Source organism: Carcharhinus amblyrhynchos, unplaced genomic scaffold (genome assembly GCF_965287045.1).
Source record: "Carcharhinus amblyrhynchos unplaced genomic scaffold, sCarAmb.v2.hapA scaffold_45, whole genome shotgun sequence".
NCBI classification, from domain to species: domain Eukaryota; kingdom Metazoa; phylum Chordata; class Chondrichthyes; order Carcharhiniformes; family Carcharhinidae; genus Carcharhinus; species Carcharhinus amblyrhynchos.
This window is the reverse complement of record NW_027649786.1, coordinates 3597127-3612584: the sequence shown is the minus strand read 5'-3', so window position 1 is coordinate 3612584 and position 15458 is coordinate 3597127. Positions and strand designations below refer to the sequence as shown.

The window sequence follows — 15458 nt, the reverse complement described above, 5'->3', positions numbered from 1 at the left end:
GGACTGCTATCAAACCATCCTGCTTTTAGGAGCAATCAGATTATTGGCCCCCAATTGGCCGTGCTAAATTGCCCCTCGGTGTCCAGAGATGTACAGGTTAGGGGGGATTAGTGGGGTAAATACGCTGGGTTACGGGGATAGGACCTGGGTGGGGTGGTAACAGGGTCAGTCTGCAGACAGCGTGACTGAGCTGCACATTCTAACAAACCTTCATCCCCAGGAGGAGCCTTCTTAAATTTTATACCATCTCATCCTGGATGGAGTTTATAACCAAAAGGTAAAGACCCCCCCCTGGCCATTTGCACCCCCTCCCACCCCCAATCCAGGTATCGCTCGAGGGGGCGGGTGCGATGGGTTTGAGATATGACCCAAATATCTTCACACAGCAGTCTGGGGCAGGGCCCCCACCCCCACACGCGCCTGAGCAAGTTCTGACCAGGAAGTAGTTTATTTTCTGTGTAATCGTTGGGTGCAGATAAACACTCCACGCTCAGACTGGACCAATCACCGAGCTGCTCGCTTCTCAATGATTTTTATTTCAGACGTTTATTTTCGCCGAGCACAGTCACACAGCAGGGACATGCTCGGAATCACATCACAGTCACGAGATCTCAGAGCTCGGAAACAAACACGGGAAAGATTGTCTGGTGAATTCAGAACTCCTGGAGAACACTGACCCAGGAACGTCCCTGCCTGGCAAAAAAAAGGGACAAAGTTTTCAGCAGAAAACACCACCAGTCACAGCGCTCCCTCGCCACGGCGCCCGTCCCGCTGTTCCAGCCTGGGTTCGGAAATCCTGAAACGGGCTTAATCTGTTTCCGAGACGGGAAGATCCACCGGGTGAGGGGGGGGGATCCTGTCTCCACGTTAGTGAACACCAAACACTTTTCCAGAGAAGATAAAGAACGTTAATAATCCGGCACAGTTTACAAACCAGTCCTCAGAGATTCATGTAAGTCCTCAGATCTTTCTCCCAGGCTTTCTCCTTTGCCTCTCTCCTGCGTTCCTCTCGCCTGCTGACTGTGGCCGCTTTCTGCACTCGAGCGACTGCACATCTCGGCCGTTTCACCGCCTCACAGTCATTGGCGTTAAAGTGAGTCACTTTCGGCTTCAGGTCCGTCTGGAAGCCCAGACCCTTCTGGTCTCGCTTGAGTATGGTCTTTACCGGAAACTTCTGTCCCTTACCAGCAGGCCCAAGTCCCCTCTCCTTATCCCAACCTTCCTTCAGCATCATCCTGAACCCAACGTTGGATTCTGGAATAAAGTAATAAGTGGACGCCGGCCTCTCATTCTGACTGAACAGATGCAAGGTCGATCTCTCGTGCTGTTCCACACTGTCTTCCTGATATTCCACTTCACAAATCCGGCAGAATTTCCTCTCCTGTGGCCTCTCACTGTAAGAATAAAGACAGTCCGTAAGGCCAGAAGATATAGGAGCAGAATTAAGCCATTCGGCCCATCGAGTCTGTTCCACCATTCTAGCTTGACTGATAAGTTTTCAATCTCCTTCTCCCACCTTTCCCTGTAACCTTTGATCCTCTAACCAATCAAGAACCTCTCTCACTGTCTTAGAGACACTCAATGCCCCTGCCTCCTCTGTGGCAATGAATTCCACAGATTCCCCACCCTCTGGCTGAAGAAATTCCTCGGTTCTAAAGGGTCACCCCTTTACTCTGAGGCTGTGTCCCTGGATCCGAGTCTCTCCGACGAATGGAAATCTCTTCCCCACATCCACTCTATCCAGGGCCTTTCAGTATCCTGTAAGTTTCAATGCGATTTCCCACCCCCATCCCATCCTTCTAAACTCCATCCAGCACAGACCCAGAATCCATTTATCTTTTGAAATGATTATTCTGCAGACAGATGATGTTTTTTATATTAAAGTTCTGCAGATAAAGCAGTCTTGCCTCTGACGTACGAGATTCTACAAAGCAGAAGGAGGTCATTCAGCCCACTGAGTCTGTCGTGACTCTCCGATAGGGTGTGGGTAAGCTGCTCTATCCCCTTTACCAGACATATTTTCCCCACTAATCCCTCTGACTGCCACATCCTTGGACACTAAGGGAGAAATTAGCGTGGCCAATCCCCCTAAACTGCACTTCTTTGGAGTGTGGTGGAAACCCATGTGGACACAGGGAGAATGTGCAAACTCCCCACAGACAGTGACCCAGGGCTGGAATGGGACCCGGGGTCCCTGACGCTGAGGCAGCAGTGCCGGCAGTCCTTGTGTCCAGCACAGCCTGGGTGGTGCTGGTTCTGCACCGATGCTGAAATGGTGTCAGTCAGACAGTCAGCTTGGACAGGAGTGTAGTAGTCCCTTCGGCCCATCAATCCTGCTCCCCCATTCAATCCCATCAAGGCAGATCAACTCCATTTTCCCACCCTGTTCCCCCATCCCACAAAACTCCTGAGACCCCCCCTCCTCCCCAACCCCCCCAAAAAAATCAGTCCCTCGTACAGCCTGAAATACACCCAGTGATGGAGCGCCCACAACACTCCGGACTGGGGAACTCCAAAGATTGGCCAAGATCTGAGCGAAGGAATTTCTCCGTATCTCAGTGCTAAATAACTGGTCCCCTCTCCTGGAACTGTGCCTGGGTGTGGGCAGGGGAGGAGGCAGGTGGTAAAACAAATATACGACACGTCCGAATTTCAGGAATGTCGCAGACACGCGCTCACGTGGTTGTTATCGGAACACGAAACCACCAGGTTACTTCAACGCTGCCAGCTCTGCCGGAGGGTCATCTAGACTCGAAATGTTGGCCCTACTCTCTCTCCTGTCAGGACTGCTGAGATTTTTCCAGCATCTTTCTGCTTCTGCTTCAATTGCTTACCTGGGATCTTCCTGTTCCTCCCGGGAAGTCTGAAATTCCTCAAAGGCGGTGACGATTTCCGAATGGCCGGCCTGCCGGGCCAGATCCAGCGCGTCGCGACCGGCAGAATCACAGACTCCGATCCAGGCGGCCCCGCGATTCAGTAAGTACTGCACCACCTCCGCCTGACCAGAGTACGCCGCACACATCAGGGCGGTCCAGTAATAGCTGTCCCGGAAATTAATATCGCACGCGGCAGACTCCACCAAGCGGCGAAGGGTCCTCAGCTCCCCGTTCTGAGCACACCTGAGCATGAGGTGACCGTCCCGCTCCACCGCAGCGCGACGCCTCCTGCCATCCTGTTGTCCATCAGCGCTCTGGGCTCCTGGCTTGCGCCAAACGACCCTCTTCCTCCGGACCGAGCTCGCGCCGGCCTCACTCTCTGACGCGAGGACGCTCTCGTAGAAATCCTTCACCTCGTCCCCATTGGCAGCTCTGCCTCCGCGGTGGGGCAGGGGGGATTTCCGGCATTCCCCGTTTTCCCAGTTGTCAGCCTTCTCCTTGGCTCGAGTGAAAGTGATGAGATGCTGGCGGTTCATCCCTCGGATGACAGTCCTCGGAGATTAGAATTCAGTTCCCTGTTGCGGATTGACAAAGACCCTGTTTGCCAAAAAAAGGGAAAAAAGCAAGTTACCAAGCAGGCACCAATTTTCCAGAGTTACCACGCGATGAACAGCAAAATCAACTGGGAGAAGTGGCTGCAGATAGTGCGCAATAATAAATAAGGAGGCAATTTGGCCCAGAGAATCTACTCTGTCATTCAATAAGGACAGGGAAGATCCCTTAACTCCACTTCCATTGCATTTAGTTTGATCCATTGTCATATGTATCAGGATACAGTGAAAAGTATTGCTTCTCTTGCATTCTATAAATAAAACATACCATTTGTAGAGTACGTAATGGAGAAGGAGAGAGTGTAGATTGCAGTGTTACAATAATAGCTAGGCGCAGGGAATGATCAACTTAATGAGAGATAAGGCCATTCAGAAGTCTGATGGCAGGAGGGAAAAAGATGTTTGAGTCGGTTATCTGACTTTTTCCCCAATAAAAGGTGGAAGAGAGAATGTCCGGGGTGTGTGGGGTCCTTAATTATACTGGCTGCTTTGCTGAGGCAGCGGGAAGTGTAGACAGAGTCAATGGATGGGAGGCTGGTTTGTGTGATGGATTGGGGGCTACATTCACCACCCTTTTGTAGTTCCTTGTGGTCTTGGGCAGAGCAGGAGCCCAGACCGAGCTGTGATACAACCAGAAAGAATGTTTTCTATAGGGCATCTGTAAAAGTTGGTGAGAGTCGTAGCGGACATGCCAAATTTCCTTAGTCTCCTGAGAAAGTAGAGGCGTTGGTGGGGCTTTCTTAACTATAGTGTCAGCTGGGGGGGGGAGGTGGGGAGGGAGGGAGGGAAGGAGGAAGGAGGAGGAGGACCAGGACAGGTTGTTGGTGAACTGGACACCGTGAACACCTGGGGAACGGCACGGTGACACAGTGGGTTAACGCTGCTGTCTCACAGCGCCAGAGACCCGGGTTCCATTCCCGGTGACACAGTGGGTTAGCACTGCTGCCTCACAGCGCCAGGGACCCGGGTTCCATTCCCGGTGACACAGTGGGTTAGCACTGCTGCCTCACAGCGCCAGGGACCCGGGTTCCATTCCCGGTGACACAGTGGGTTAGCACTGCTGCCTCACAGCGCCAGGGACCCGGGTTCCATTCCCGGTGACACAGTGGGTTAGCGCTGCTGCCTCACAGCGCCAGGGACCCGGGTTCCATTCCCGGTGACACAGTGGGTTAGCACTGCTGCCTCACAGCGCCAGGGACCCGGGTTCCATTCCCGGTGACACAGTGGGTTAGCGCTGCTGCCTCACAGCACCAGGGACCCGGGTTCCATTCCCGGTGACACAGTGGGTTAGCACTGCTGTCTCACAGCGCCAGGGACCCGGGTTCCATTCCCGGTGACACAGTGGGTTAGCGCTGCTGCCTCACAGCACCAGGGACCCGGGTTCCATTCCCGGTGACACAGTGGGTTAGCACTGCTGCCTCACAGCGCCAGGGACCCGGGTTCCATTCCCGGTGACACAGTGGGTTAGCACTGCTGCCTCACAGCGCCAGGGACCCGGGTTCCATTCCCGGTGACACAGTGGGTTAGCGCTGCTGCCTCACAGCGCCAGGGACCCGGGTTCCATTCCCGGTGACACAGTGGGTTAGCACTGCTGCCTCACAGCGCCAGGGACCCGGGTTCCATTCCCGGTGACACAGTGGGTTAGCGCTGCTGCCTCACAGCACCAGGGACCCGGGTTCCATTCCCGGTGACACAGTGGGTTAGCGCTGCTGCCTCACAGCGCCAGGGACCCGGGTTCCATTCCCTGGGTCACTGTCTGTGTGGAGTCTGTGCATTCTCCCTGTGTCTGTGTGGGTTTCCTCTCTCAGTCTGAATGATGTGCTGGTTAGGGTGGATTGGGCCGCAGTGTAACCCGGACAGGCGCCGGACTGGGGGATTTTCAAAGCAACTTCATTGCGGTGTTAATGTCAGCCTACGGATAAAAACACTTTAAACTCAAGCCCATTTCCACTTCATTCAGACTGATATAAACAGGAGCAGCTTCTCCTCTGATTAGAAACTGTTCAAACCCGGGCTCCAGCCACAATCTTTATTCCACAAACCTGCTCCCCCCGGTTGCTATGGCGGCTGCTCGGCTTTCCTGACTTCCTCTTCCGGTGGTCAGTTAGTGCGTGTTTCCCGGATGTACTATCTGCGCATGCGGATGATTGGCGCTTTCCTCGGATATACCGTCTGCGCATGCGGATAATTGGCGCCTTCCCTGGATGTACTCTCTGCGCAGGCGGTTCATCGGTCTCAGGATGTACCGTCTGCGCATGCGGATGATCGGTGCATTCCCCGGATGTAAAATCTGCGCAGGCAGTTCTTCGGTAACCGGATATACTGTCTGCGCATGCGGATGATTGGCGCTTTCCCTGGATGTACTTTCTGCGCATGCGGTTCTTCGGTAACCAGGTGTACCGTCTGCGCATGCGGATGATCGGCGCTTTCCTCTGATATATTCTCTGCGCATGCGGTGCGTTGGTAACCGGATGCACTGTCTTCGCATGCGCATACCCGGGGCGTTCCCCGAATGTCGTGTCTGCGCATGCGGCTCCTCCCCAGCTTCCTGTTCCAGGGTTAGAGGGCGGAGTTCCCGGATGAGGGGGCCATGGCGGCGGTGCTGGAGGCCGAGCGCAGGGAGGCGGCGATCAGCTCCATCTACAGCAGCCCGGAGCTGGTGAGAGCCTTTCCCCTCTCCCTCTGACTGACTGGTGTTCAAATAGATCATCCTCTCCAACAATAATAACTGATCAGCATCGCTGAATCCCCCTGAGGGGGAAGGGGGAAGGGGGAGGGGGGGAAGGGGGGGGAGGGGAGGGAGGGGTCCCATTGACCTGAATCTGAACCGGGGCCCCATTGACCTGAATCTGAACCGGGGCCCCATTGACCTGAATCTGAACCGGGGCCCCATTGACCTGAATCTGAACCGGGGCCCCATTGACCTGAATCTGAACCGGGGCCCCATTGACCTGAATCTGAACCGGGGCCCCATTGACCTGAATCTGAACCGGGGCCCCATTGACCTGAATCTGAACCGGGGCCCCATTGACCTGAATCTGAACCGGGGCCCGGCCACACAAACACTGGGGTTACAGAGCGGGTCAGAGACTGGGAGTCCTGGGGAGGGTAACCCACCCCCTCACTGTCCCCCCCCCCCCTCACTGTCCCCCCAACCACCCCCCAAACCCTGTCCACTGGGAATCCTGGGGAGGGTAACGCACCTCCTCACACCCCCCCCAAACCCTGTCCACTGGGAGTCCTGGGGAGGGTAACCCACCCCCTCACTGTCCCCCCCCAAACCCTGTCCACTGGGAATCCTGGGGAGGGTAACCCACCCCCTCACTGTCCCCCCCCAAACCCTGTCCACTGGGAGTCCTGGGGAGGGTAACCCACCCCCTCACTGTCCCCCCCCCAAACCCTGTCCACTGGGAGTCCTGGGGAGGGTAACCCACCCCCTCACTGTCCCCCCCCAAACCCTGTCCACTGGGAATCCTGGGGAGGGTAGCCCACCTCCTCACTGTCCCCCCCAACCCCCCCCCGTCCCCCCCCAACCCCCCCCCCCCCCCAACCCTGTTCACTGGGAGTCCTGGGGAGGGTAACCCACCCCCTCACTGTCCCCCCCCCCCCCAACCACCCCCCAAACCCTGTCCACTGGGAATCCTGGGGAGGGTAACCCACCTCCTCACTGTCCCCCCAAACCCTGTCCACTGGGAGTCCTGGGGAGGGTAACCCACCTCCTCACCCTCCCCACCCTCCCTGAACCCTGCCCACTGGGAATCCTGGGGAGGGTAGCCCACCTCCTAACACCCCCCTCCAAACCCTGTCCACTGGGAATCCTGGGGAGGGTAACTCACCCCTCACTGTCCCCACTCTCCCTGAACCCTGTCCACTGGGAATCCTGCGGGGAGTAACTCACCTCCTGACTCCCCCCCCCCCCCCCCCACAAGCCTCTCCACCATCTACAAGGACACAAGTCAGGAGTGTGATGGAATACTCCCCACTTGTCCTGGATGGGTGCGCTTCCAACAACACTCGAGAAGCTCAACACCGTCCAGGACAAAGCAGCCCTGCTGGATCGCCACCCCATCCACAAACACTCACTCCCTCCACCACCCACGCACAGTGACAGCCGTGTGTACCATCTACAAGATGCACTGCAGCGACTCACCAAGGCTCCTTAGGCAGCACCTTCCAAACCCACACCCCGCTTCCATCTAGAAGGACAAGGGCAGCAGATACCTGGGGGACATCCCCACCTGGAGGCTCCCCTCTGAGTCACTCACCATCCCGACTTGGAAATATATCGACCATTTCTTCACTGTCACTGGGGGCAACATCCTGGAGCTCCCTTCCTAACAGCACAGTGGGGCAGTTAGGGATGGGTAATAAATGCTGGATCTATCCAGTGTCACTCACATCTGATGAAAGTTTGGGATTAAATAGATAAATAGGAGCAGGAGTTAGAAATTTGACTAGGGAGAGAAAAACACTTTAATGTCACACAGGAGGCAGTGGTTTTGTGGTAATGTTACTGATCCAGCAATCCACAGAGACTGAGTTCTCTGAGACACAGATTCATAGAATCCCTACAGTACAGATACAATACACAGTGTGTACTGACCACAATCCCACCCCATCCCCATAACCCCACATATTTACCCTGTTAATTGTTCAAATCTCAACATTTTGGCCTCAACTATTTTCTGTGGGAGTGAATTCCACACATTCCCCACCCTCTGGGTGAAGAAATTTCTCCTCAGCTCAGTTCTAAACCGTTTACCCCTTATCCTCAAACGATGACCCCTAGTCCTGGATCCCTCCACTAGCAGGGTAAATACATAGGGTTATGGGAATAGGGCCTGGCTGGGATTGTGGTCAGTGCAGACTCAAAGGGCCAAATGGCCTCTTTCTGCACTGGAGGGATTCTATGATTGTCTATCACTTTATAGCAAGAACACCCTTCCTCAGAAACGGTGAGCAAAACTGCACAGACTATTCTAGATGTGGCTTCACCAAGTCCCAGTGTAATGGCAACAAAACATCCCCATCCCTACATTCAAATCCTCTCGCTATGAAGGCCAACATACCACTTATCTTCTTTACTGTATCTGCCTTCAGCAACTAAGGAAATTTGGCATGTCCGCTACGACTCTCACCAACTTTTACAGTTGCCCCATAGAAAGCATTCTTTCTGGTTGGATCACAGCTCGGTCTGGGCTCCTGCTCTGCCCAAGACCGCAAGGAACTACAAAAGGGTGGTGAATGTAGCCCAGTCTATCACACAAACCAGCCTCCCATCCATTGACTCTGTCTACACTTCCCACTGCCTCGGGGAAAAGCAGCCGGCATAATTAAAGGAACCCACACACCCCGGACATTCTCTCTTCCACCTTCTTCTGTCAGGAAAAAGATACAAAAGTCTGAGGTCCCGTACCGACCGACTCAAGAACAGCTTCTTCCCTGCTGCTGTCAGACTTTTGAATGGACCTACCTCGCATTAAGCTGATCTTTCTCTACACCCTCGCTGTGACTGTAACACTACGTTGTGCACCCTCTCCTTTCCTTTTCCATGAACAGTATGGTTTGTCTGTAGTGCAAGAAACAATACTTTTCACTATGTTAATACATGTGACAATAATAAATCAAATCAAATGGTGAACCTGGATCTGTATCTGAATTGCTGGAATCCGTGAGGCTACAGACCAGGAAAGGGGGGGGGGGGGTGGCTAGCACAGACAGAGTGGGCTGAATGGCCTCTTCCTGCACTGTAATCTTTTTCTGTTCCCTGTGTTCGGATGATGGAGCGTCTACAGACTGCTGGGGTAGAGAATTCCAGAATTTAACAACCCTTTGAGGTAATTTCTGCTCACCTCGTTCTTTCACAACAGCCAGGTTCTCCCCTGGCCTGGGAACTTGGGAGCCACGTTTCGTGAACCAGTTCTCTCTCATCACCATTATGGGTGGCACGGTGGTCAGCACCATTGTCTCACAGCGCCAGGGACCCGGGTTCAATTCTGGCCTCAGGTCCCTGTCTGTGTGGAGTTTGCATATTCTCGCCGTGTCTGTGTGAGTTTCCTCCGGGTGCTGCAGTGTCCAAAGATGTGTAAGTTAGGGGGAATTGGCCATACTGATTTGTCCCTTAGTGTCCAAAGATGTGTAGGTTAGGGTGGATTGGCCGTGCTAAATTGCCCCTTAGTGTCCAAAGATGTGTAGGTTAGGGTGGATTGGCCATGCTAAATTGTCCCTTAGTGTCCAAAGATGTGTAGGTTAGGGTGGATTGGCCGTGCTAAATTGCCCCTTAGCGTCCAAAGATGTGTAGGTTAGGGTGGATTGGCCGTGCTAAATTGTCCCTTAGTGTCCAAAGATGTGTAGGTTAGGGTGGATTGGCCGTGCTAAATTGCCCCTTAGTGTCCAAAGATGCGCAGGTTAGGGTGGATTGGCCATGCTAAATTGTCCCTTAGTGTCCAAAGATGTGTAGGTTAGGGTGGATTGGCCATGCTAAATTGTCCCTTAGTGTCCAAAGATGTGTAGGTTAGGGTGGATTGGCCATGCTAAATTGTCCCTTAGTGTCCAAAGATGTGTAGGTTAGGGTGGATTGGCCATGCTAAATTGCCCCTTAGCGTCCAAAGATGTGTAGGTTAGGGGGATTGGCCGTGCTAAATTGTCCCTTAGTGTCCAAAGATGTGTAGGTTAGGGTGGATTGGCCATGCTAAATTGCCCCTTAGCGTCCAAAGATGTGTAGGTTAGGGTGGATTGGCCATGCTAAATTGTCCCTTAGTGTCCAAAGATGTGTAGGTTAGGGTGGATTGGCCATGCTAAATTGTCCCTTAGTGTCCAAAGATGTGTAGGTTAGGGTGGATTGGCCATGCTAAATTGCCCCTTAGCGTCCAAAGATGTGAAGGTTAGGGTGGATTGGCCGTGCTAAATTGTCCCTTAGTGTCCAAAGATGTGTAGGTTAGGGTGGATTGGCCATGCTAAATTGTCCCTTAGTGTCCAAAGATGTGTAGGTTAGGGTGGATTGGCCATGCTAAATTGTCCCTTAGTGTCCAAAGATGTGTAGGTTAGGGTGGATTGGCCATGCTAAATTGCCCCTTAGCGTCCAAAGATGTGTAGGTTAGGGGGATTGGCCGTGCTAAATTGTCCCTTAGTGTCCAAAGATGTGTAGGTTAGGGTGGATTGGCCGTGCTAAATTGTCCCTTAGTGTCCAAAGATGTGTAGGTTAGGGTGGATTGGCCGTGCTAAATTGTCCCTTAGTGTCCAAAGATATGAAGGTTAGGGTGGATTGGCCGTGCTAAATTGTCCCTTAGTGTCCAAAGATGTGTAGGTTAGGGTGGATTGACCATGCTAAATTGTCCCTCAGTGTGGGCAAGGGGGCTTTGCGGGATAAGTTATGGCGATAGGGCCTGTGTGAGATGCTCTGTTGGTGGGCTGGTGCGGATTTGACGGGCCGAATGGCCTTCTGTGCTGTAGGGTTCTATGATAATGGATAGATGTGTTGTCACTGGGCTATATAAAGTAACAGACTCATCCTCCTGTCTGCAGGTGAAGGGGGACCAGGGTGAGATGCCAGGACTGAATCTGGGCCAACTGGACTTGACCTCTGATGAGTTTGTTCTGGATGAAGTGGACAGTGAGTGTCACGTTTCGCCAATCCAGCTCGCGATAAGAATTAAATTGCTTCCTTTCTCAGGCAATATCTTCAGAAAATCTCAGCAGGTCTCTGGAGAGAGAGCAGAACTGGCATTTTGTGAGGTTTGAAGGGACATTCAGACTCGGATCATTGGCTGAATTCTCTCTTCACGGACACTGTCAGACCTGCTGAGATTTTCCTGCATTTTCTGCAGTGTTTTGTCTTTATCTGTACAATGGTTTAAGATTCTGTCGAGGAAATGCCAGGTTGGTCCAGTTTAGGTAATGAAAGTGTTTTGATTGGTACGGGATCAGTTTACGTTTGTATAGCACCCTGTAACTCGGTAATCCATCGTTAGGCTCTTCACCTGAAGCTTGACGCCAGGTCAAAATAAAGAAAGCTCGGCCAAAGGCGTGTTTTCCGAGGCGTGTCTTAAGGGGGCAAAGAGGTGGACCGGTTTAGGGAGGGAATTCCAGAGCTTAGGAACCCCAGGCAGCCGAGGACAGAACCACCAGTTGTGGAGGATAAAATAGGTGATGCTCAAAGGGCCAGAGTTAACTCGAGTGAGAGGGAACTGAGTGTATTACCTCCAAATTTGCAGATGATACAAAGTTAGGTGGGAGGGTGAGCTGTGAGGAGGATACAGGGATGTTTCAGGGTGATTTGGACAGGCTGAGTGTGTGGGAAGGCAGATACAGTATAATGTGGATAAATGTGAGGTTATCCACTTTGGTAGCAGTAATAGGAAGACAGATTATTATTTTAATGGGTGTAAATTGGGAGAGTTGGATACTCAGTGAGACCTGTGTGTTCTTGTGCATCAGTTGCTGAAAGTAAGCACGCAGGTACAGCAGGCAGTAAAAAAGGTAAATGTATGTTAGCCTTTATAGCGAGAGGATTTGAGTATAAGGATAGGGATGTTTTGCTGCAATTGTACAGGGTGTTGGTGAGGCCACACCAGGAGAATTGTGTACAGTTTTGATTTAGTGAATGCAGTGAAAAGTATTGTTTCTTGAGTGCTGTACAGACAAAGCATACCGTTCATAGACAAGGAAACGAGAGGGTGCAGAATGTAGTGTTATAGTCATAACTAGGGTGTAGAGAAAGGACAACTTAGTGCAGAGTAGGTCCATTCAAAAGCTTGATGACAGCAGCAGGGAAGAAGCTGTTCTTGATTCAGTTGGTACGTGACCCCAGACTTTGCTGTCCTTATCTGAGGAAGGATGTCCTTGCTATAGAGGGAGCACAGTGAAGGTTTACCAGGCTGATTCCTGGGATGGCAGGTCTGTCATAGGAGGAGAGACTAAGTGGGTTAGGATTATATTCATTGGAGTTTAGAAGAGTGAGAGGGGATCTGATAGAAACTTATAAAATTCTAACAGGGTTAGACAGGGTAGATTCAGAAAGAATGTTCCCGATGGTGGTGGGGGATCCAGAACTAGGGGGTCAGAGTTTGAGGATAAGGGATAAACCTTTTAGAACTGAGCTGAGGAGAAATTTCTTCACCCAGAGGGTGGGGAATGTGTGGAATTCACTCCCACAGAAAGTAGTCGAGGCCAAAATGTTGTGTGATTTCAGGAAGAAATTAGATATAGATCTTGGGGATAAAGGGATCGAGGGATATGGGGAGGGGGGATCAGGATATTGAACTGGATGGTCAGCCATGATCAGAATGGATCAGATGGCTGGAAGGCCTGAATGGCCTCCTCCTGCTTTACTTTCTGTGATTCTCTCTCGGTAAGCGGTAGCACTGCCGGGAGATGATACAGAATCGGAGAGATTCAGAATTGTTGGAGCTGCCACGACCCTGGAATTGTAAGAGGAGGGTTGGCCGTCGGGAGCAGTGACCTGTGTTCAGCCACAATCTCTAACCCTGGTGGGGCCGTTCCCAGTCCGAAAGGCAGAGTGAAGATTGTAAATGGTGTTTCTGTTTTCCAGCTCACATCCAAGCAAACCTGGAAGATGAATTGGTGAAGGAAGCATTAAAAACGGTGAGTTTCTATCAGAATCGATTTGAGCTGATTGTAAAACCGCGAGTGTAGCATTTAACGAAACGGTTACTGATAGAGAATCAGGAATCTCCCTGTGGGAATTCTCCGGAACGTTTGAAATACTGCGGAATTTGAACTGTGAGTTCAAAAGAGCCAATTACTCGGGGGGCACAGGTTTAAGGTGCGAGGGGCAAGGTTTAAACATAAGAACATAAGAAATAGGAGCAGGAGTAGGCCATCCAGCCCTTCGAGCCTGCCCCGCCATTCAATAAGATCATGGCTGATCTGTCGTGTCTCAGTTCCACATTCCCGCCCTCTCCCCATAACCTTTAATCCCCTCTCCTATCAAAAACCCATCAACCCGCGTCTTAAAAATATTTAGCGAGGCAGCCTCCACCACTTCAATGGGCAGAGAATTCCAGAGATTCACCACCCTTTGAGTGAAGAAGTTCCTCCTCAACTCCGTTCTAAACCGCCCCCCCTTTATCTTGAGGCTGTGCCCTCTAGTCCTACTGTCTTTTTTGAGCGGGAAGAGTCTTTCCACCTCTATCCTATCCATCCCATTCATCATCTTATACGTCTCAATGAGATCTCCCCTCATTCTTCTAAACTCTAACGAGTACAAGCCTAGTTTATTCAGCCTCTCCTCATAGCTCAACCCCCTCAACTCCGGTATCAGCCTAGTAAACCTCCTCTGCACTCCCTCCAAGGCCAAAATATCTTTGAGCAGGTGCGGCGCCCAAAACTGCACACAGTACTCCAGCTGCGGCCTCACCAATGCCCTATACAGCTGCAGCTAGACCTCCCTACTTTTATATTCAATCCCCCTCGCTATGAAGGCCAGCATCCCATTCGCCTTCCTGACCACCTGCTGCACCTGCAAGCTGGGTTTTTGCGACTCATGCACAAGGACCCCGAGGTCCCTCTGCACCGTCGCCTGTTGCAGTTTTTTGCCCCGTAAGTAATAGTCCTTCCTACCATTCTTCCTACCAAAGTGGACCACCTCACACTTGCCAACCTTAAATTCCATTTGCCATTTCCTGGTCCATTCGCCCAGCCTATCTAGATCCTTCTGCAGACTCTCCACACCCTCCGCACAATTTGCCTTTCCCCCAATCTTGGTGTCATCAGCAAATTTCGACACTCTACACTCTTGTACGAGGCAGATTTTTTATATGGAGGGTGGTGGGTGCCTGGAACTCGCTGCCGGGGGAGGGAGTGGAAGTGGAAGTGATAGTGAGTTTTAAGGGGAGTCCTGACAAGTACGTGAATAGGATGGGAATAGAGGGATATGGTCCCGGGAGGGTAGGGGGCAGTCGGGCAGCATGGCCGGTGCAGGCTTGGAGGGGCTGAATGGCCTATTCCTGTGCTGGAATTTTCTTTGTTCTCTCTGATGTCCGTCCAGCTCCCGAGGAGTGGGTGGAAACGGCAGTATCTGTCAAAATTCCAGCTTCTGCCCCCGGCTTCCGCTGTTTCAGCTGAGTGATTTCAGCAGTGCCGATGTTATACACGTGACAGCGGGGGTTATCGAGCTTCCAGGGTCACTATCCGTCCCTTTAGGACAGAAATTCCTGTTTTTTATGAAGTTTTGGGGCTGTGTGAGTGTAATAGGAAATCTCTTTCTCTGCAGGGTGTGGATCTGAGACATTATTCCAAACAGGTGGAGACAGAGTTACAGCACATTGAACACGCTTCCATTAAGGACTGTATCCTTTAAGATTAAAGATTTCCAACCCTCTCACTCCCCTTCCTGCTGCCGTACGCAAATGGAAAGAACGTTCCAGGGAATCTTCATTAAAATGCTGCCATTAATATCGAATGTGTCAGTTTTTTCCAGTTATTCTTGGGATGTGGCTAGACCAGCGTTTGTAACCCTCCCCAAAGGCCCTCATTATAAATCACTGTGTGTATATCACCAGAACCCGGGTCCCTGGCGCTGTGAGACAGCAGTGCTAACCCACTGTGTCACCGGGAATGGAACCCGGGTCCCTGGCGCTGTGAGGCAGCAGCGCTAACCCACTGTGTCACCGGGAATGGAACCCGGGTCCCTGGCGCTGTGAGACAGCAGCACTAACCCACTGTGTCACCGGGAATGGAACCCGGGTCCCTGGCGCTGTGAGACAGCAGTGCTAACCCACTGTGTCACCGGGAATGGAACCCGGGTCCCTGGCGCTGTGAGACAGCAGCGCTAACCCACTGTGTCACCGGGAATGGAACCCGGGTCCCTGGCGCTGTGAGACAGCAGTGCTAACCCACTGTGTCACCGGGAATGGAACCCGGGTCCCTGGCGCTGTGAGGCAGCAGTGCTAACCCACTGTGTCACCGGGAATGGAACCCGGGTCCCTGGCGCTGTGAGACAGCAGTGCTA

The 15458-nt window shown here is 52.3% G+C and overlaps 2 protein-coding genes across 2 annotated transcripts in view; one reads left to right on the top strand and one right to left on the bottom strand.

Moving 5' to 3' along the window:
* Nucleotides 1–441: 441 nt before the first annotated feature.
* Nucleotides 442–5558, bottom strand: gpank1 (G patch domain and ankyrin repeats 1). Its single transcript, XM_080182046.1, has 3 exons — nucleotides 5530–5558; nucleotides 2835–3473; nucleotides 442–1394 (listed from the first exon to the last, which is right to left on the bottom strand). Exons 2-3 carry the CDS (start codon nucleotides 3410–3412, stop codon nucleotides 941–943), a joined length of 1032 nt encoding a protein of 343 aa, XP_080038172.1. The 5' UTR covers nucleotides 3413–3473; nucleotides 5530–5558; the 3' UTR covers nucleotides 442–940.
* Nucleotides 5559–6033: 475 nt separating this feature from the next.
* The window catches only part of vps52 (VPS52 subunit of GARP complex), a 34043-nt gene continuing 24618 nt past the window's right edge, over nucleotides 6034–15458 (top strand). Inside the window, exons 1-4 of the mRNA XM_080182072.1 lie at nucleotides 6034–6146; nucleotides 11012–11099; nucleotides 13038–13090; nucleotides 14721–14796. Coding sequence (XP_080038198.1) covers nucleotides 6078–6146; nucleotides 11012–11099; nucleotides 13038–13090; nucleotides 14721–14796 — 286 coding nt within the window. The 5' untranslated portion in view covers nucleotides 6034–6077. The remainder of the gene's footprint in view (nucleotides 6147–11011; nucleotides 11100–13037; nucleotides 13091–14720; nucleotides 14797–15458) is intronic.